This window comes from Trichechus manatus, unplaced genomic scaffold, assembly GCF_000243295.1.
Source record: "Trichechus manatus latirostris isolate Lorelei unplaced genomic scaffold, TriManLat1.0 scaffold00257, whole genome shotgun sequence".
NCBI classification, from domain to species: domain Eukaryota; kingdom Metazoa; phylum Chordata; class Mammalia; order Sirenia; family Trichechidae; genus Trichechus; species Trichechus manatus.
The window spans coordinates 1,185,088-1,207,462 of record NW_004444193.1 but is presented as its reverse complement, the minus strand read 5'-3'; the positions used below and the strand labels follow the sequence as shown (position 1 = coordinate 1,207,462).

Below are 22,375 nucleotides of genomic sequence, written 5' to 3'. Positions count from 1 at the left end.
GGTTAAGAGTACTGAGCAGTCACCTACGCTTTCTCTACAACTTTGCATGTACTGAAATTTTAAGAAAAAAACAAAAGTTCAGGATAAATTTATCAATATATAGATTGTAATTTAAGTAACTCATTATCTAATGCTATTAATGCACAGAACTATATTTTATGTAGTTTTCGTGTTGATGAACAAGGCAAAGCTTTTTCTTTAGTACCTTGAAATAACTCAGTATTACCCTCATGAATACTTAATGACAGATGCACACAACCTTAGTGATAATAATATTTAAAACAATTTTTGGATAAAAAAAACTATGTAAACATATTTTCTATCTTCTCAACATAGTTGTACTTTCTTCCTCTTCATTCTACTTACTTTGGAGGTAAGGTTTCAATATCTCTTATTTCCCTGGTTGCTGTCATTGTAAATCCATCAATCACATAAAAATGCTCTTTACCAAAAAGAAGTAGCCCCTCACTGGTATCGAGGCCTTGGACTCGAGCGCAACGGTACATGTGTTGGATCTATAAAGAAAGTCATGCACGTCCATTAATACAGCTTTTAAAAAAATCTAGTTAATTATAATCTTTCTATATAATGGAAGTAAAATGTTTTTAAACATGTCTTTAATGGGCAAACAATTCTGCCAAGACATTACTCTATTTTGCTATCCCCTTAGCTAAGCATACTAAGCCTGAGCTTAAGGATATTAAACCGAATCAACCATCACTACAGTCTGATTTGCAGCTGACTTCAGCAATTCCAGTCCATTCATTTATCCAGTCTGTCCATCCATCTATCCAATCCATCCATCCATCTCTTCAAATATTCACTAAGTGTTTACTATGGGCCATTCCCATTTGTGCGATGTTGTATAAGTGATGAACATGTTACAAAGGTGCCTGCTCTCATGGGGGAAGACAGACACAACAAGTTTAGCAGGAATGGGAATTGAGGGACACATGTGAAGAGATTAGAATAGGACTGTGCCCTATGTGAGGGAAGATGATACAGAATGAAAAAGGTCTGAGAGCCTGGCAGCCCTGAATGAATTTCCAGCTCTGTAACTTAATAGCAGTACAATTTGCCCAGTTACTTAATTTCTCTGGGCCTCAGTGTCTTCATTTGTAAATTTCAACTATACCTCACTGGGTTGTGAGATTTGAGATAATGCACACAAACATGCTAGAAATTGTAGGTTGTCTCTTCCAAATTGCTCACATATCTCTTTTTCTATCTTGGAACTGTAACTATGGAATTTGTCCCTATTTGCTCCCCCACCTTGTGCCACTGTAAAAAGCCAGACTTGGCAGAAGTTGTATTTTCCTCCTAGGAGGAAGGAGCTGCTAAATCTCTCGGTGTAAGTACTGTTTTCTTTCTCAAGGGAAGTCTCCAGTTCTTAGCAAAAATCCTTTCTTGCTTAAACTCAGTTCAACACGAGTCAAGGAAAAGAAAATCAGCAACTAAACCAAAGTCAAACAAATGTCAAATAAATGTCAGTTTGAATACATTTCCTGTGCTATTCAAACTTCAAGCAATTAGAGCAAAAACTGCATTCTTGAAATTAAAAGTTTAAAAACTGAAAGCATTAGAAAACATTTTCTAAAATATACAAATATAAGTCAATTTTCATTGCCATATCTGTACCACTTCAATAATAAAAGTATAGAATGTTACAGGAGAAATCCAGATGTACTTTTAAAATAACTTGATTGCAGTGTAATATACATACAGAAAAATGTGCATTGCATAACTTCATGGCTTGATGAATTTTCAAAAGCTAAAAACATTGTGCAATCAACATACAGATCAAGAAACAGAACTTTACCATGAACCTAGCAGCCTCTCTTGAGCTTCCTTCAGATCTGATATTCTTTTATAGTTACAGGTTTATTTTTCTATATTCATTCCAGACTGATCAAGTCACACAACTGAACAGAACTGTCCTAATTATACTCCCAATTTCTGGTTACCACTTTTCAGTTGGTAAGATCCTAAGCGTTATACCAAGATATAATATTATAGGCAAAAAGAATATCTTTAAAAATGTGATACTCACTACAATTCATTCATTCATTCACTCATTCATTAATTCATTTCCTTATTTATTCAACCAATCATTCCATCATTCAAAGGTTTATTGGGTGTCTTTTATGTGATGGAAGCTGTGTAAGGCACTGGTGATAGGATTAAGAAACAATGCCTTACCATCTATGGGAAGAGACAGTAAGAAATAATTATGATATGATAATACAGAGCAGTATACACAGGCATTATAAAAGCACAGAGGAGAGGTATCTAACCAAGCCCGAGCTGGCAACACAGTGAGGGAAATCTTCCTATGTGTTAAAGTCATCTAGTTAAATAGAGGTATATAAATGGGAGTTACTAGAAGAAGCTATCTAGAAGAAGGAGAAAGGGGCATTTTGACAGAAAATACAATATGAGTAAAAGTGTAGAGTGAAGAAGCGTGATGGGTGAAGTCAGAAAACGCTGCAGGAGCTCTGGCTACAAGGCAGAGTCAGTAAAACAAGTCTGGAGAGGTCACCAGGGATAGGAGGTTGAAAGAGAAACAGGAAGGCCAGGCGAGTGAGAGAGCAGGAAGTAAACACAGGACTTGCGGTGATGGTATAGATTCACTGAAGTTGCTTATAGGTGGTTACTGGAATTAGAGGAGCAGGAAAAATAAAAAGTCAGATTACTAAATGCTTCACCTACATGGATAATGAAATAGGGAATTATGGCAAGAGCCGCAGTCTAATAAAGGGTCTACAGAACGACAGTGAAATAGGTGTCAATTGTTAATACTGTATCCAACGAAACTTTACACTGTGAAGTGTGTTCACAGAGGTCAGAAAATGAAGATGAGAGAAGTAGAGTAGTAGACCCAAAAGATTGCTTAATACTATATTTTCTTACAGAGGCTAAAATATTTATCTTCGACCACTAGATACTCTATTAACTCACAATTTGAAAACAAGTTACTTCAATAGAATCCTTTTTAAAGCACAGTACCTTTTCTCCTTCCTCTAACAGGCGCAGTAACGTTGCATTGTCTGTTTTCTCCTCTTCTTCTATAGAACTGCCCTCAGCAATCTGGTCTTGTAGCTGCTCTTGGTTCTCCTCATCTCCTCCATCAGGCGCAGATCGAGACCGCTTCAGAGGAGGCTTAACCAGACCTATAGAGTACAATAACCAAGATGGCCATGTGACTTTGTGGATGCCATCTGACAGAGCAGTTTAGTCTCATGGAGTCTTCCTATACATTCCTAACGTGAGATAACTCTGGAAGGTACAGGGAGGCAGCACAGTTCAGCGGTTAACAGCACAGGCTCTGGAGTTAACAGGTGCATGACCTTGGAAAGGCTATTTACCCTCTTTGAACCTGAGTTTTCTCATCTATAAAACTGGGACAGGAATACTATTTACTTCAGAGAGTTGTTGGGGGACTAAATGAGATAATTCATATGAAGTGCTCAGCACTGAGTAAACGCTTGAAAAGTATCCGATGATGATGATAAACAGAGAACTTAGAATAATTAACGTTGAGAGTGGAACTGATTATAGATAGATGTCACTGAGGGGGTAACCATGAGTAAAATGATCAATTACTATCAGAAATAAAAATAAAGAGTAAGTTATAAACATAATTACAAGAGAATCCACCTACCCGGACGGCCTATTAAGACCATCTCAAGCCTCATTTCACAAGCAGCATTATGGTCATTCTTACATGAATGAAATGTGGTCAAATCATCAAGTCATAATGAACAAAATAACAGAATTCTTTACAAGGACCAAAAAAATCAAACCAAACCTGCTGCCGTTGAGTCGATTCCGACTCATAGTGACCTTATAGGACAGATTAGAATTGCCCCATAGTGTTTCCAAGGAGCAGCTGGTGGAGTTCAACTGCTGACCTTTTGGTTAGCAGCCGACCACTGTGCCACCAGGGCTCCAATACAAGGACAGTATTTGTTTAAGAGAATGCCTACATTTTGATAACTTTATTGATAATCACAGGAGTTGAAATTAAAATCAGTGGATGATAGTAGCCAGTGAAATCTTAAAGTATGGGAAACACTCGAAATATATTCTAAATCCCACATTTCATTAAATTAACATTCTTTAGTTGTACTATCAAAAGTAATGTTACAAATGTTGATTATAGTTGCTCTAAGCATTTTGGAAAAGCATAAGTCAGCGTGTTAGAGTCTTACCCTTTGAATATTAGTTATCAGAGGTTCTGTTTTGCCTTGAGAAGAACCTCATTTCCATATATGAAATGCAGTATAATAAGTAAGCGCTGTTGAGCACACCCACAGCAGCGAAACACAGTTGCATTATTTTTACTTTAATGAATCAAAGCCTCCATCTCCATGTTCAGCAAGCACAATAACTTGCAGCATACTATAGTAGGGCCATCAATATTTGTGGGTGGTTTTTTGTTTTTTTTTTTAGTTCAATTAGAAATTAAGAAAATGAGGCCCAGAGAAGTTAAGTGGCAATGATCTAAATATAAATCAGTTTACTACTCTGTGGATTATACCTTGGCTTACACCCAGTAACTACAGCTTTGGACCCATCCCAATAACTTTGCTGATGCCATGTGAAGAAAATTAGAAGGTTTTAAACTGTGTTAAACTACTAAAAGTTTTAGGGATTCTTTGAAAATGTTAAAGCAATTACGTACTGTTTAGTAAGTCCTAGTCATCCCAAGAGAGAACAGGTATATCATAATAATGGGAAACATTGATCACAAATTTGAGATGGTGTTGTTTGTTGACACAGTCATATACTGCTAGTTTTTTAATCAACAGAATCTGAAATTCAGGTCCTAATTTACAGATATTAATTCACATTCTAGAGTTTTATTTATAGAATATGCAAAGACTTATGAATTTATGCTGAATCAGTTTTAAAAGTTTAACAATAGATTGATTTATATATTCAATACTGACTGAATCCCGATTTTGTGCTAGGCATGTGCTAAAAGCTGTAAGGTGAGAAACCACTTCTGGTGGTGAGAAAATCATAGTTTAGGAAGAGATCAATTTATAAAGAGATGAAGCTCATCACTGGAATTGCTATAACAGAGATATGAGCAAAGCACCGACAGTGGACAGAGTAGCTGAAAAGGTCTTCAAAGAAGGATGGTTTGATATTTGAGAAGTGTTTTGAAGACTGGATATAGAACAAGGAAGGAGGAAGAAGCATCCCAGGTCGAGGGCACACATATGGAAAAGTACAGACTCAAAAAGTCTACGGCCATTGTAGTGTAATTCATAATCTTATGCATGCTCTACTAAGCTCCTAGAGGTTTGGATTTGGGATAATCCCTATCAGCTCATAGAAGAAAGACCATTATTTCTTACTGTTGGCTAATGTGCACTAATGACACATTCAGTAGTTGTTTTTATTTTATAAATACGTAATCAGTTATCACACTTTAACTTAAAATAAGCAGGAACCACTGGAAATATTGCCAAATACAATAAAAAATATTAAGCAAACAGGCACATTACATTTATCTATAGGCAATAAAAGGCCAGTCTCCAATTCTGCTTCAGAGATTAAGCCTTAAAAAGGGTGAGATGGTATAGTATGAATGCTTTTAAGATTGGCCCTACTATTTACAGTTGCTCGTATTTTCATATAAAATTCAAATATAAAGAATGTTCCAAAATGATTTTTAATCAAAATCAAAGAGGAAGGCTGACCTTTGACTTTAGCAATTGTGTCTTCACCATGCTCTGGCTCTTGCTGAGTAGCTTCACCTTCTGAACTTTCTACAATGGTATCTTGGACAATGGCTGGATTGCCAGAGGCTAGTCGCATGTAGTATTCTTTACTGTCATAACTTACGGCTCTTCTGTATCGAGCAGGTTTCTAAGAGGTAACAAAAGAGAAAGGACTCAGATAATTATCTCTAAAGATTAAAATATAACCTTCCTGAGGAAAGATATGATGTCAAGACTTCTTTATGTGTTACTTTTTTTTAGGGGCTTTTAACAGACAGAATGTATACACAATAAATTCACAGAAATTCAGGTTAAGTATGCCTATTTTTAAATTCCATTGATTTTTAAAAGATATATATAAAACAATAATATTAGCGGTTTTGTTCTTTCTGAAACAGGGCTCCAATAATCCCTAGGCAAAGATTTTACATTAGTAAAATACACCCACGTTGATGTATCAGAAACCCTCCCTGTATGGTAAAGAGAATGTCCACTGTTAGAGAGCATGGAGCTGCAAGCAATGTCTAGTCTGTAAGGAAGAGTCTCAAGAGAAGTAGGTCAGGCCTAAAGGTCCATCCATTCAGTTGTAATAATCTGTATGAATGTTTACTTCAGATACTTAGTGATAGTGACTCAGAACTGCTCTCTTTTCCATTTTCCCACATTTTGCTGGAACTTTGGAAATGACCCAACCTTCTTCAGATCCTTCTGAAAGTCCTGACCCACCACAGAGTCCACTAGCTTCAGGCCAGATGGCACTCTGGCTGGCCTGTTACTATAAACTGGTACCTCCAATTTGATAAAGCATTCTCATTTGTTATACAAAAAAATAAGATCAACAAACCTACTAACTAAATGAGTATAGCAAGTATATATATATATGTCCATTTTGAAGAAGAAATTCACCTAGAAACATCAGAGAAACAATTTTTTGGCATGTGATATAAGAACATTTCAGGTTCTCCAATTGACCTAAAAACTTTTCTAAAATACAAACAGTAAGAAATTAAGGTCTAAAATATCCTACAAAATTTAAAACCATAGAGCAACAGTTTATTCAGCTTCCTTCAGTCAGAATTAGATTCAGATTTTGGGCTAACAATTAGGAAAAAGATGGAATTTGAAACATGCCTCAAAAACATTCCTTTCTAAACATTATTTTATTTTTTCTTTCCTATGAATATTGTGATGTTAATCTTGTATGTCAGTTTGGCTAGGCTACAGTGCCCTGTTATTTGTCAAACACTAGTTTCGATGTTGCTAAAAAATATATAAATGTGATTAAATCACTTGGCCTTAAGTAAAGCAGCTTAGCCTCCATAAAGTGTGTGGGCCTCATGCAATCAGACTAAGGCCTTAAGAGCAAAAAGAGAGGTTTCTCTAGGGAGTATTCTGCCTCCGGGCTATAAACAGAGATCTTGCCAGAATTCTCTCTCTTGCCCACTACCTACTTATTGATTTTGGGGTGCAAGATTTCCTTAATTTCCAGCCTGTCACCTGACCTACAGATTTTGGACGTGCCAGTCCCCACAACCGTGAGCCATTTTCTCAAAATCAATCTCTCTCTCTCCATATATATGCAAAATATACATATATATTTAAAGGAATTCTAACTAAAGTGGAAAGCAAGTACCAAACTGCACGGAATATTTAGACTGAAATACTGAAGCAGTTTGGGGTTAAAAAAACAAAAAACCAGACTGAAGCCACATTACCCTTCTTTTAACTACACACACAGAGCCAGGAACCAAACAGAGCTGTACCCTAACTGAGGAATGATATGCAGCAAATGGAAACTGAAAAATATTAGATGAGAAAGTCTTAAAATGATTTGAAAATGATATCACAATTATGGGAGAAACAATCTGATGGGCAAACTAATGAGAGCACTGCAATTTTTTTAAAATAAAATTAGTTAACTTTGTACCATAACAATTCTTAAGAGGTATGACAATCTTCTTCAATATACTAATTCAAAATTGCTACTGTTTAAAAAGATGAAAGCATAGTTAGTGATGGGCAAGACAATGAATTAATAGATGTGGGACAGACTCTACCTGCTTACTGACTTCATATACTGATTTAAACTTGAACTACAAGCATTTTCTCCTAGATAACTTTAGTACATTTCTGTGCTGTTAGGAACTACATGTTTTACTGAATTAAATGTTTAAAGTCTTTTTAAAATTAAAGTATGGAATCTTTCTGGACAGTGAAAAAATTATACATTTTTAAATTAATTAAAACTGCATTTGAAAATGTGATCACACGGTCTTTTAATACATTTCCATTAGTTCTTTCTGATAGAAAAAAGTTTGAAGAGGATACTCTTGCATTCTCAAAATACACACTGTTCAGTATCTAAACGAATGACATATAATTGAAAAAAGAAGTTGAACATGTCAGGCTGCCCATTACTAACATGCCTCAGAATTTGTTAGTTTATGTGTGAAGCGGTACACATTTTATTGTGAGTGCAAAGGAAACTCAGCCTGTTAGTGAGCAGCATACAAACCCTAACCAACCAACCCGTTGCTGTTGAGCTGATTTCAACTCATAGCAACCCTATATGGACAGAGTAGAACTGCTCCACAGGGTTTCCAAGGCTGTAATCTTTATGGAAGCAGACTGCCACATCTTTCTCCCGTGGAGTGGCTGGTAGGTTCGAACTGCCAGCCTTTTGGTTAGCAGCTGAAATGTTTAACCACTGCACCACGAGGGCTCCTTATACAAACCCTAGAAAGAGCTAATTAGAATGAAGCTGAGAAACAGTAGAGCAGCTCTTTCAGCATGAATGAAACAAACTTTTTAATTCCAAGAACCTTACAAACCAAACCAAATCCATTGCCGTCTAGTTGACTCCAAATCATAGGGACCCTATAGGACAGAGCAGAACTGTCCCATAGGGTTTCCAAGGAGCACCTGGTGGATTTGAACTGCCGACCTTTTGTTCAGCAGTCATAGGTCTTAACCACTATGCCACCAGGGTTTCCAAGAATCTTACAGAAAAAGCAAATTGAAAGCCAATCTTTTAAGTTAGTCTAGTCTACCATGCACTAAAAAAACTGCAAGTATTTTGCATTGTCTTAGGGTAACTTGTGTTTTACCTTTTGAGGAATGATATCATCAGGTGCCTCAGGCTGTTTACTTGGGATCTCAGACTGAAAACAGGGTATTAAGTATAGACATATCAGAAAAACACAAACAAAAAACAACTTGAAGAACACAAAAATAAAACTTTCTTGAGGACTATAAGGAATATGGAAGATATACTCACTCAGAGAAAATAAACTTGGTATCCTAATTGCTGGAAATAATGACTTTACATCTTATGATTATTTTCTCAATTATCGAAAGTAATTTTAAAACCTTACATACACTAGAATTCTCATGCTACTGAACAGGACAAACTCTTAAAACTCACATAGACAAAACCCCAGCAGAGGCCACCACTGTCATGGGTGATTTATAGGCAACTCTTTACATGGTTTTAAAAGGAAAAAACCCCTGAAATCTGGAAAATAGAACCTAATGCTAGCTAATATGTTCCATCTACATTTTCACTGTGCTCATCCCCAGATCTGTGTTGTAACAGGAGCAATTGGGTTGAAGTATTATCTACAATATCCCATACCACAGGAAATTACTAAGTACTTGTTAATGAAAAACAACCCGCCCATAAAAGTTCAGACACCTACTTTTCATTACTCTCACAGATACAATCCCAGAAAGGCTGAAAGGAGAAGGCAGACTGCATCCTCAGCTCCTAAACTAAAAGTTTGTAAAGAGTGCTTTTTAAAAGAACTAAGCAGTTGCTTTGTATTTTATTCCTAGAACCCTGATTAATAAAAAGGCAATTTCCACTGAGCGGTAGTACATGGCTTGTGTATGTAAACACACAGACAGCTACAAATGGATAAAATGAACCCAAGAACTACTACCAATTTCTCTTCCAATTCACAGTTTACATCTGGAGATGACTTCTATAAGCTCGACTACAGTAAACGTGAAAAGGCAAAATGTTTTCACAAATGTTGCTTCCTTAGCCAAAACAAACACTGGGCTAGCGGGCCATAACTTCAAAATACTTCACAATGTTTACTAAACATTTCTCTTTAAAAGAAACTTTTAAAAGTATACCTTATATATGAAGTTTCTTTTGGGGGTGATGAAAATGTTCTGAAGTTAGGTGGTAAAGGTTGTAAAACTCTGTGACTATACTAAGAACCACTGAATGCTTTAAACAAGTGAATTTTTGGTATGCGACTATATCTCAAGAAAGCTGTTACTAAGAAAGTACATCTTACATCAAAGAATAATCTGTAAAATGTTCTATATCAATGTTCTAGATGTTGATGCAGTTTGCCCAAACCCACTGAATGGTACACTTAAGATCTGTGTATTTCAATGTATCTAAATTTTACCTCAATTAAAAAGAAAAGAATTTTAAACAAATATTGAACTCTAATTAATGATACGCGTGTGGAAGTGTTTACGGGTGAAGGGTACTGATTTCTGCAATATGGTTTGAAACTCATCAAAAAATAAGATAGACTGCTGGATAGATATGTGATAAACCAGTATAGCAAAACAGACTAATTCTACTGTCAAATCTAACTTTGACGTTCACTATAAAACCCAAAACCCACTGCCGTCAAGTGGATTCTGACTCCTACTGACCCTATACGACAGTGTAGAACTGCTCCATCGGGTTTCCAAGGCTGTAAATCTTTATGGAGGCAGACTGCCACATCTTTCTCCTGTGGAGCAGCTGGTGGGTTCAAACTGCTGGCCTTTTGGATAGCAGACCAGTGCTTTAACCACTGTGCCACCAGGGCTCCTATGTTCACTATATATTCCACTATATATCTCTAACCACAATGTGGGCAGGGTCTACCATGTACATGCTTATACTTTCCCTGCAGTGCATGCTATACTACTGGTTTAATACATACTTGCTCATTGATCCACTGAGTGACTGAGGTTCTGATTTTACTAATAGGTACAGCATTCAATAGCAAAGATACATGTTACACCATTATAACATCATAGCTCCCATTTATTAAAAAAATTTATCACTGAATTATTATGTTTATATATCCAAAAATCCATCACCATCAAGTGGATTCCGACTCATAGCAACCCTATAGGACAGAGTAGAACTGTCCCATAGGGTTTCCAAGGAGTGGCTGGTGGATGTGAACTGCCAACCTTTTGGTTAGCAGACAAGTTAAGGACTTCTAGAAAAAAATTTAATAGACCCTTTACTTCAAATGTTTTTATAATGCTGAAAATAAAAATTCCTGAGTGAGTTGCTTAGCTTCCATGAGTTTTGTGACATCTATATATTACATTAAAAAATATGTAGCAGCAGCCAGAAGAGATTGCCTTAATTAGAAAAAGAACGTTAAAATAAAATCATTTACCCTCTTGCCTCTGAGCAGCCCAGTATTAATAGGCAGACAGGTAAGCCTTTTTACTCCAATGATCTTTGCAAAAAACAGTAAATTTTTTTTGAGATTATTATTCTGTGAAAATAGGGAGATGGCAGAATTAAAATTAAGTTTTAGTATTTAAATACAATTTGTAATAAATGGTAAAATATGAAGGAGCCCTGGTGGTACAGTGGTTAAAGCAATCGACTGCTAATCAAAAAGGTTGTCAGTTCGAAACCACCAGTGGCTCCGAGGGAGAAAGATGTGGTAGCCTGCTTCCATAGAGATATACAGCTTTGGAAACCCTATGGGGTTGCTATGAATCAGAATCAGCTTGACAGCATTGAGTTTGGGTATAACATGGGATCTCACTGTCCTTCTTGAGGATTCAGGGTAATGAAAGATTCGCTTAAAAATAACCAGATTTTGTACTTTTATCATATCAATCCCAGGCTCACATCTTAATAACTATCTATAACTGATATTACCACTTAAAATACAGAACTACAGTGCAATCTGGTGTAGCTATTTTAGTTATGAAAATTACCTGCCCCCCAATCCATATGTATCTAATTTTTCTCAGAACATTAATAATCATTATTATTGTTGCTTCACTAAAATAATTTTAGTCGATAAATTTTCAAAGCTTTTAAGTCTACAGAAAAGGAAATACTAAGATGTGTTTGATACCCTAAAACAAACATCTAATTTAAAAATAAAAAATAATGCTCAAAACTTAGAATAATAGCTAGGTTATTTCTCATACAACACATAACATTATTATCAAGATATAAGATATGGGACTTTAATGACTAAAGGAATAATCAACTGATTCATTTTTAAACAGCAAAGATTTTAAGATAAAAAATTAACTTTAAAAAAAATCACTGCATTCTTCTAGCTTAAGCAGTAGGACTAAAAAATGTTATTTGGAAACAATAATTATTCTTCATAAATAAGGCAAAAGATCAAATTATCTGCCCTTGTTCTAAGTTAAACCTGTTTTACAAAATAAGAGGCTTTAAAATAAAGCAATTTTTAGGTTGGCACATATCTGTTATATTGCAAAATGTACTAACTGGATTTTATAAATAAATGTACGAAAGTAGGGCCACAAATTTATGGCAGCTGAAAGAGAAGAAGTTATTGATCTCTAACCCTGAAAGGCAGTATTTAACATAGTTCAGTGCAGAGGTGGATTTATTATGAAGTTAATGAAGATTAAACCTCAAGGGCCCTCATTTCCCATGCTTCCTTTCAAAACCCTGAAAGAGCAGCTGTAGTAATTTTGCATTCATAATTTTGTTTTCTTTTTCCTTAAAGAGCCTTCTGCCAAACTGCATGAACTTCAAGTCCTGTAAAATCTGCCTGCTGGTCCTTTTTAATGGCAAAGTTTCAGATTTAGGAAAAGTCTATAGAATGTTACACAGGAAGCAGTAGATACGATCTATAACTTCAGCTTGGATGACAGAGGGCTGGTGGTTCACTCATTGGACATTATTAAGCACTGGACATTCAGCTAGTAGTTAAGAGACAAAATCTAATACATGGTTTTCATCTGGAAGAAGCTTACAGTCTATGGATAATGTCACAAAACAGGCAAACATCAGAATCTTTTCTTTTTCAAGAGATTCAACTATTGCAAGACCATCAACCTATACTTATAGTTTACTCCACTGCTAAGTAACTGTGACCTAAAAGGCCTTTCTTAACTTTTCCAGATTTCAGTTCCTCATTTGTAAAACAGGGATAATAATTCAGAATTTTTTTAAAAAAAACTTCATATAAATTGCTCTACAGAATATCTAGCTCACTGTGCTTTATAAATATTAGCTCTTCTTTTTGATTTTATGATAGAAGTGATTGGGATAACAGATTTTTCTATTTTGTAATTTTCTTTTTTGTCAACACCGCCAGAATGCATATTCCATAAAATAAAAGTAGAAATTTAATGGTGTTTCATATTTCCAAAGGATTCTAAACTAGCAAAACCAAAATAAAAATTATTCATTCAGAAAATTTAATCACAGCAGGTTGACCTTGACTTCTGCATGAACCGAGGGGCCTGAATTTAGGATTCTAAAATTGCACCCTTCCCCCCAACTCTTTCCTTTTATGTAAATGTATCTACAACATTTCTGGACTGCCTTGTATTTCTCGGTATCTATCTAACCCATCTGTTAAAAAAAATAAGTTCCATATGGTACATACTTATAATTTATGAGTACGTCTATTTAGATTTCAGAGGCTGGTGAACTCCTTTGCTTATGTAAAACACTAATGACAGTAAGGTGGTAAGTGTGAACTCTAATAGGTGACTCTGTTTTTATCTCTTATAAAAGTCTAAATACACTTCTGTAAAATAAATGTTACTGTTACAAAAAAGGGAAGGAGAAGATAAAAATACTATGTTTATTGGAAAAATAACAAGAATGTATGCCTCATTTAAATCAAAGTAGTTGAGTTGGTCATATATTTAAGAGAGGATATTTATTTTACATTTCAGTGTTCTCGAATGGATTCAATAAAATCAGTGTTTGGCTCGATAAGATATATGTTAACCAAATGGTACAGGACTAAATTCTTCATCAATTATTTGTTTGGAAGAAATATTAATAATTAGAGAATGTATTACTAGAGTGCTTTTACAAGTGTAGGTGTTGGTAAAAGGCTGTAGAAATACAAATGGATTATGTTTTTACATAGAGCTCCAGTATTAGAATTACAGTGCTTTAAGTTATAGTTATACCAAGTATGCCATTCTTGAAAGAATTGAATACCTGTGAGGAGAGTAGATTTTCGAGAGCTATCTTTAAATATCTTCAGTAAGTATACATAAGCAGGACCTAAGACTTATATTCTAAGTACCCTCAGGATAGAGGTTATACCAATAAATACAAGATAAATGGAGCCAGGCTTCTGGCAGGGGGAAAAAAAAAGCAGCCCTGGAACAACTGAAGCTGCCTCACATAACATAACGTGAACTATTTATTAGGAAACAAATGGTTCAAGTCTCCATTATATATTTTAGTTTCTTCATTTGATGAGAGAATCAAATATAAAGTCATGAATGGGAAAGCACTTAAACCATCGAGGCTTCTGAAATGAAGTTTTTAATAGTATATAATAAAACTTCACTGGGTAGGCGGCTGGACTTTATACCTTTCAGATTCTACAATCCTATGAATAAAATTTCCAACAAGAACATGCCCAAAATGTTCTTTGTAGTGACCTGAGTTTCTAACTAAATACAGGAGTTATTTCTACAAGGAAGACTGGGTTTATTTTAGGCGGCAGTTAAATACTAGGGTGAAACAAAACATGAGATGCTACTAGCAACCTCCTTAGTCCAGGGGTTAATTAAGCAGTGTGGTCAGTGATTGTCAGGCTGAAAAATCAGGGTCCAAGGATCAGGTTCTTGATGAGAGGGATCATTTTAGAATACTTTTTTCCAAATTATCTTCTTTAAAAGTCATTATTCTTTAGAAGTCATAATATTAATTCTTTTTTCGAAAATATAAATGACATTAAAGGAGGACATGAGAGCTTTACATTTATCAACAAGGTGTACAGATTTTAAAAGAAAAATCACAAAACACTCATCTAAAAGACTACAATTCTCTGGAGTTGCACTATCCAATATGGTAGACACTGGCCACATCTGGCTATTGAGCCTCTGAAATGTGGCGAGTCTGAATTGAGATGTGCTGTAAGTGTAAAATATTCATTGGATTTCGAAGATTTGATTTAAAAAAAAAGTAAACCATCTCATAAATATTTTTATAATTGATTACACACTGAAATAATATTTTGGATATATCAGATTAGGTAAAAGATTAAAATTAATTTTACCTATGTTCAAACATTTTAAACATGTGCTTGAGAATTTAAAATGATATGTGTAGCTTGCATCTATGGCATGAATTATATTTCTAAGGGATCACAATCCTCTAAAAAGAAATTGTCTGTGAGGTCCTCTCTCAATTCCAAAAGGTGTGATTCTATAACTCAGTGAATTTTTCTTTTTATTGTACTTTAGATGGTTTACAGAACAAACTAGTTTCTCATTAAACAGTTAGTACACATATTGTTTTATGACATTGATTAACAACTCCACGATATGTCAGCACTCTCCCTTCTCGACCTTGGGTTCCCTATTACCAGCTTTCCTGTCCCCTCCTGCCTTCTAGTCCTTGTCCCTGGGCTGTTGTGCTCCTTTAGTCTCATTTTGTTTTATGGGGCTGTCTAATCTTTGGCTGAAGGGTAAACCTCAGGAGTGACTTCATTACTGAGCTAAAAGGGCATCCAGGGGCCATACTCTCAGGGTTTCTCCAGTCTCTGTTAGGCCAGCAAGTCTGGTCTTTTTTGTGAGTTAGAATTTTTTTTCCAGCTCTGTCCGGGAACCTCTACTGTGATCCCTGTCACAGCAGTCAATGGTGGTAGCCGGGCACCATCTAGCCGTACTGGATTCAGTCTGGTGGAGGCCGTGGTAGTTGTGGTTCATTAGTCCTTTGGACTAATCTTTCCCTTGTATCTTGTTTTCTTCATTCTCCCTTTCACCCAGTGGAGTATCTCAGATGGCCGCTCACAGGTTTTTAAGACCCCAGACACTACTCACCAAGGTAGAATGTAGAACATTTTCTTTATAAACTATGTTATGCCAATTGAGCTAAATGTTCCCCGAGATCATGGTCCCCACAGCCCTCAGCCTAGCAATTCAGACCCTCAGGGAGTTTGGATGTGTCTATGGAGCGTCTATGACCTTGCCTTGTACAAGTTGTGCTGGCTTCCCCAGTATTGTGTACTGTCTTACCCTTCACCAAAATTTCATTGAACTTCTAAGGAGAAAAACACTTTTCTAATTTTGGAAGCAAAAGATTAGTGTTGGACATGAAGAGTTGAATTACTGTTTAGAAAATGTTATGAAGAGTTCTCAGAATAAAAAAATACACTCTTGTGTTTTCTTTTCTTAAACTGTTAATGATTTTAAAGGGAAGATTATGTGCTTCTCAACTTAAAAACATGATTCCTCAGCCATTATCAATTTAGACAAAATTTTTCAAGTTTTGTGCATGATGATGCATTCCTGTGAAAAACATCAGAATGATGGCTTTGGGAAAGATGTTTACTTACTTGAAAAAAAAAGGAACTTAAGGGCAAATGTTGTATGGCTTAAATCTGTGGCGTCAGTGATAAAAGCTTCTCAACATAATGGAAAGGTGCATATATTCAGGCTATTATTCTTTGGTTGTTTTCTATATTTCTTCAAAGAATATCACTTAGTGCCAATATTTATTTTATTTAACACTTACTTATATAATGCTTATTCTGTGCTAAATACTATTCTAAGTACTTTCCTGATTTTAACTACTTTAATCCTAACAGCCCTATGAGGTGGAACTATTATTTTCCCCATTTTAGACGTAAGGAAACTGAAACTTTGAAGAGGTTAAATGACCTGAAGCAGAGCCAGGATCTGAACCTGGGCAGTCGCCTGGCTCCAGAGTCTGTGATCTAAACCACTTCACTACAATGTGATTCCTGTGATACTGCTCCATCTTATCATTCCACAACCACTCTGGTATTATCAATTTAATATGCAGTTTGCTGAATTCACTGAGTTAGAGGTTTTGGTTAATTGACCTAATAAGGAAAAATGCTTACAAAGAAAAGAAAAACTTGAAAGAGCCATTACCAATATTTAATTCCACATACTCACCGCCACATTTGTCTCTTGTTCTGTTTCTGGCACATAAGGGTAATGGTTATAAAACATATCATTTCGGACCATTTTTTTCCTCATTCTGCAGGGCCCTTCTGTCATCTCCAACATCCATTTGTCTAAATGGGAGCCAATGGGAGGACCCCACAATCCTCGCTCGCGCAGCAGTTCATATTCGATTTGACACCACTCCTCTGTCACGTATTTCAGGGCATTTTGCTGACGCTGAGGGTAAAGATGCCAGGTTGGTTTTCAAGCAAAAACAGGAGTAACGATAAAACGTTCACAAATAACTTATAAATCAAGTTAATGTTTGGAAAAACAAATGCAAATAACATCACTTCAGCCAATATCACATAAGTAAAATTACATTTATTTCTGATTAAAGTAAGTTAACCATTTATAAGATGAGGGAATTATTGTGGTGACACAGAAGGTGATTATTTTAGCAATAAGTAAATGACAGATGCGTACAGGGCACAGTATAAAATACAGTCGAAGAGTTCAAGGGCCTTTGTCAACTCTGGCACAGGAAAGATGGTAATATTACTTTTAAAGAGATATCAAAATGGTTAGTTTGGTGTGAATTAGTACATAAACGTAGTATCTTAAGGATAAACCCTCCCACCCCAATACTGTAAAACAGGTACTAGAACATATATCTGGGAAAATCCAGGAAAACAGATCAAGAAAAATTGCTAACACACTGTATTACTAGTAGGCTTGGTAAACATCTCCGAAGATTTTAGATAAAGAATATAAATATGCATCTCTGATAAGGAAGTTGCCATTCATAGAAAAATCAAAGAAAAACTATTTTCAATTGGCCACTGGGATAATTCCAAATGAACTCAACCATTTTACTTAACTGGAAATCTGTCACTTGGTATGACTTCCTGCACACACAATGTGGAACATTTCAACAGTAAGTGATTATAACTAACTTATCTACTGATTTGCAGGATATAAGCATACGGTATAAGTCTAAGAATAAAGATCTTGTTATGCAACTAACCATAATGATTATTAAATGACTAATCATGAAGTTACATGATATCACAGTAGTACTGATATGTTTCTGGGGAAAAAATACACCCTGTATCAACTAATGATCTAGCTTTTTGTCCAGAAAATATTAGCTGTTAATCATTTAGAAATCTTTAACAGATTTAAAACAGGTGCTTTGGAAACAAAATACTTAAAAATAAGGTATTCAATAACTGTAGATTCACCACGGAGATTTCATGAAATTTATTTTTTACTGATAAAATCACCAAGCACCTGTAAGAAAAAAGAACTTGCAATTTTTTAGAATTTTAAAAGACTTCTCAGAGACTTTGATGCATATTTTCACAATCTCCTTGTTAGATCTGAAAGAGTGGGATCATTCTGATATTTTTATTTTTTATTGAAAAATAAAGACATGCAACACATCAGTTGTGAATGTTAATAGGATTCAGCTGCACTGATTTCCAGTTTATTGCTTTTTAATGCAGTCTGCCTATAGGAAATTCAATTTTTTCTATCTTAAAATCAATGGCCAAAATAGATGTTGGCAGGGATCATTTAAAATCATCTTCTGATGATGAATACAATTCAGCAACTTGCCCAAAATGGGTAGGAATATCCCAAGAGAAGAACAGTTGTTTCTCACCCATGGCATGCAAACCAAATCATTATTATGATTATGAATTCTTACCTCTTGATATTCCTTGTATTGTGTGTCTACTAAGTCACGAACAACAGCAATATGTGTAAACATCCACTGTGAAATCTCCTAACATTGGATAGAAAAAGAACCTTTAAGACTCAACATTGTGAAAACATCAATTCTACCCAAAGCTATCTACAGATACAATGCAATCCTAATCCAAATACCAACAGCATTTTTCAAAGAGATGGAAAAACTAATCAACTTTATATGGAATGGAAAGAGGCCCCAGATAAGCAAAGCATTATTGAAGGAAAAGAGCAAAGGAGGAGGCCTCACCTATCTGATTTCAGAAACTACTACACAGCCACAGTAGTCAAAACAGCCTGGTACTGGTACAATGACACACAGACAAATGGAACAGAATCAAGAACCCAGATGTAAATCCATCCACCTATGGTCCTCTGATTTTTGACAAAGGACCATAGTCCATTAAGTGGGGAAAATATAAGTGTTTTTAACAAATGGTGCTGGCAAAACTGGATGTCCATCTGTAAAAAAATGAAACAGGAGCTACACCTCACACCATACACAAAAACTAACTCAAAATGGATCAAAGACCTAAATATAAAACAGAAAATTATAAAATCACGGAAGAAAAAATAGGGACAACACTACAGGCCCTAATACGTGGCATAAATTCAATGTAAACCAAAACTAACAATGCACAAACACCAGAAGATAACTAGATAACTGGGAGATCCTAAAAATTAAACACATAAACTCATCAAAAGACTTCACCAACAGAGTAAAAAGAGAACCTATAGATGGGGAAAAAAATTTTAGCTACAACATATCCAATAAGGGTCTAATCTCTAAAATCTATAGAATGCTTCCACACCTCAACAGTAAAAAGATAAATAATCCAATTTAAAAATGGGCAAAGGATATAAACAGATACTTCAGCAAAGAAGACATTCAGGCTGCTAACAGACACATGAGGAAATGCTTATCACCGTTAGCCATTAGAGAAATGCAAATCAAAACTACCATGAGATACCATCTCACCCTGACATTACTGGCACGAATCTAAAAAATCAGAAAATAACTAATGTTAGATTACAGGGAGATTGGAACTCTTATGCACTGCTGGTAGGAATGTAAAATGGTACAACCACTATGGAAAACAATATGGTGCCTCTTTAAAAAGCTAGAAATAAAAATACCAGACGATCCAGCAATCCTACTCCTAGGAATATATCCTAGAGAAATAAGAGCTATCACATGAATAGACATACGCACACCCGTGTTTACTGCAGCATTATTCACAATAGCAAAAAGATGGAAACAACCTAAGTGCCCATCAACTGATGAATGGATAAACAAATTATGGTACATAACACAATGGAATACTATACAACGATAACAGTGATGAATCCGTGAAACATCTCACACATGGATGAATCTGGAGGGCATTATGCTGAAATTAAATCAATCACAAAAAGACAAACAGCATATGAGACCACTATTATAAAAACCCAAGAAAAGGTTTACACACAGAAAAAAAAAAAACAATATTTGATGGTTACAAAGGAGAGGAGCAGAGAAAAGGAAAAATCACCAACTAGATAGTAGACAAGTAACTTTGATGAAGGGAAAGATACCATACAGCATAGGGGAAATCAGTACAACTTGACCAAGGCAAAGCTATAGAAGCTTCCTAGACACATCCAAACACTTTGAGGGACTGAGTTACTGGGGCTGAGGGCTGGGGACCATGGTCTCAGGGGACATCTAGGTCAACTGGCATACCATAGTTCATAAAGAAAATGCTCTACATTCCACTTTGGTGAGCAGCATCTAGGGTCTTAAAAGCTTGTAAGTGGCCATCTAAGATACATCCTGTGCCCCGCAAAGGCTAATGAAGAAAACCAAAGACACAAGTAAAATATTAGTCCAAAGGACTAATGGACCACATCAACTACAGCCTCCACCAGTCTGAGCCCAGAAGAACTAAATGGTGCCTGGCTACCACCACCTAGCGATCTGACAGGGATCACGATAGCGGGTCCTGGACAGAGCGGGAGAAAAATGTAAAACAAAATTCAAATTCACAAAAAAAAGACCAGACTTACTGGTCTGACAGAGACTGCAGGAACCCCCGAGACTATGGCTCCCGGACACCCTGCTAACTCAGAACTGAAGCCACTCCTGAAGTCCACCTTTCAGCAAAAGATTAGACAGGCCTATAAAACAAACAATAACACACATGGGGAATGTGCTTCTTAGTTCAATCAAGTATATGAGACCAAATGGGCAAAACCTGCCCAAAAGCAAAGACAAGAAGGCAGAAAGGGACAGGAAACTGGACCAATGGACACAGAGAACCCAGGCGGAAAGGGAAAGGGGGAGACTGCTGACACATTGCGGGGATTGCAACCAATGTCACAAAACAGTTTGTGTATAAACTTTAGAATGAAAAACTAATTTATATTGTAAACTTTCACCTAAACCACAATAAAATTTAAAAAAGAAAAAAAAGAATCTTTAATATCTCATTGATCTATCAGAAAAAAAGTTAACTAGCCTTAAAATTAGTGCTAAACAACTAAAATTCTGTGAAAAGCACCCATTACAGGAAAAAACAAATCCAACGAGAAAAGTCTGATTATATCATGAATCTGATGGAGGCCTAGAGTGACAGACACATAGCTGTACCCCTTCAAATGCCTCTCTGAGGAAGGGCTTGCTGCCCCACTTCCTGGAGTGCTGTCAGCCCCTTTAATGATTGCCTCAGCTTCAGAGTCTCTGGATGCCTCACATTCAGTGGCTGACTGATTTGGGGAATATGGAGACTCAGTGATTTTGACACAATGCAGGTCAACTCTGACAGGCCATTTTGGCTCCAGGGCTCCATGTAGGTCAGCTGAGGCTGTTAAAGGGCCTGCAGCTCAGCTTGGCATTTCTCTGTGCTCAATACTGTTTCCTTCTTCTTCCTTCCACAGCTATTGATCCCAAGGGTGCTCCCTAATAAACATCCTGCACACTAAACTTTGCCTCAGAGTTTGCTTCCTGGAGAACCCAACCTGTGACACATGGGATGATTGATACACACTGTTTCTCTTAGACCCTCTTCACAGCTGCCACTTAGATTCTGGGATGGTGACAGAAGTATGATGAGGAAGAAATTACTGTTGCAGGTAGATGAGTTTTTTAAAAAATACATCACAGGTATATACCACAAGAAGATCATAAAATTTTTTTTTTTTAAAAACGTGTTTATTCTATTTTTTTAAAATTTATAAAATTAACAATAGTATTGGAAGTTCAGAAAAGCTGGGAAAAATTACCCATAGTCTGATCATATATCAATCTCTGAATCTCCTCTTCAGTCATGTCCAGTTATGAAATGGATATAAATATACAACACTCACAATGCAATTTTATTACAACAAAAGAGAAGTTCCCATAATCTGGGTCACTTCTCTCGCTCTCTTCTAAAGCAAAAATACAGAAAAGTTCCATTTCAAATGATCTGCTTGTATATGTTAAATGTATTATATAAAATATTACAACTAAAACATGAAATATAAATTCCTATTATCGGCAATGAAAGGGAACACTGTACCTGGGTGGAAAGGCTGTGCTTATTAAGACCACTCTCCTTCCGATTCCGTCTTGATCCTGTTAACTTGGAAAGACCAAAGCCACTGCTGACACGGGACAATTTGGATTGTGTGGTGGGTACTAAAGCTTCTCCTCGACTTATGCATTTCTTTTCATGGGCTAGGAAATTAAAATTGGATTATTTTACAATTTCTCCACGTAATGACTA

The 22,375-nt window shown here is 35.9% G+C and overlaps 1 protein-coding gene across 5 annotated transcripts in view; it reads right to left on the bottom strand.

Annotated features, from left to right (window-relative positions):
- Positions 1 to 22,375, bottom strand: part of WDFY3 (WD repeat and FYVE domain containing 3) — a 278,975-nt gene that overhangs the window by 43,021 nt on the left and 213,579 nt on the right. For 4 of the 5 annotated variants that reach the window (XM_023724712.1, XM_023724716.1, XM_023724713.1 and 1 more), the window contains 7 exons: positions 22,169 to 22,326; positions 18,589 to 18,666; positions 16,887 to 17,114; positions 8,840 to 8,893; positions 5,712 to 5,880; positions 3,007 to 3,170; positions 367 to 515 (listed from right to left, as the gene is read on the bottom strand). In XM_023724712.1, the coding sequence (XP_023580480.1) occupies positions 367 to 515; positions 3,007 to 3,170; positions 5,712 to 5,880; positions 8,840 to 8,893; positions 16,887 to 17,114; positions 18,589 to 18,666; positions 22,169 to 22,326 (1,000 nt within the window). The remainder of the gene's footprint in view (positions 1 to 366; positions 516 to 3,006; positions 3,171 to 5,711; positions 5,881 to 8,839; positions 8,894 to 16,886; positions 17,115 to 18,588; positions 18,667 to 22,168; positions 22,327 to 22,375) is intronic. The other variant, XM_023724715.1, reaches the window with a different exon arrangement.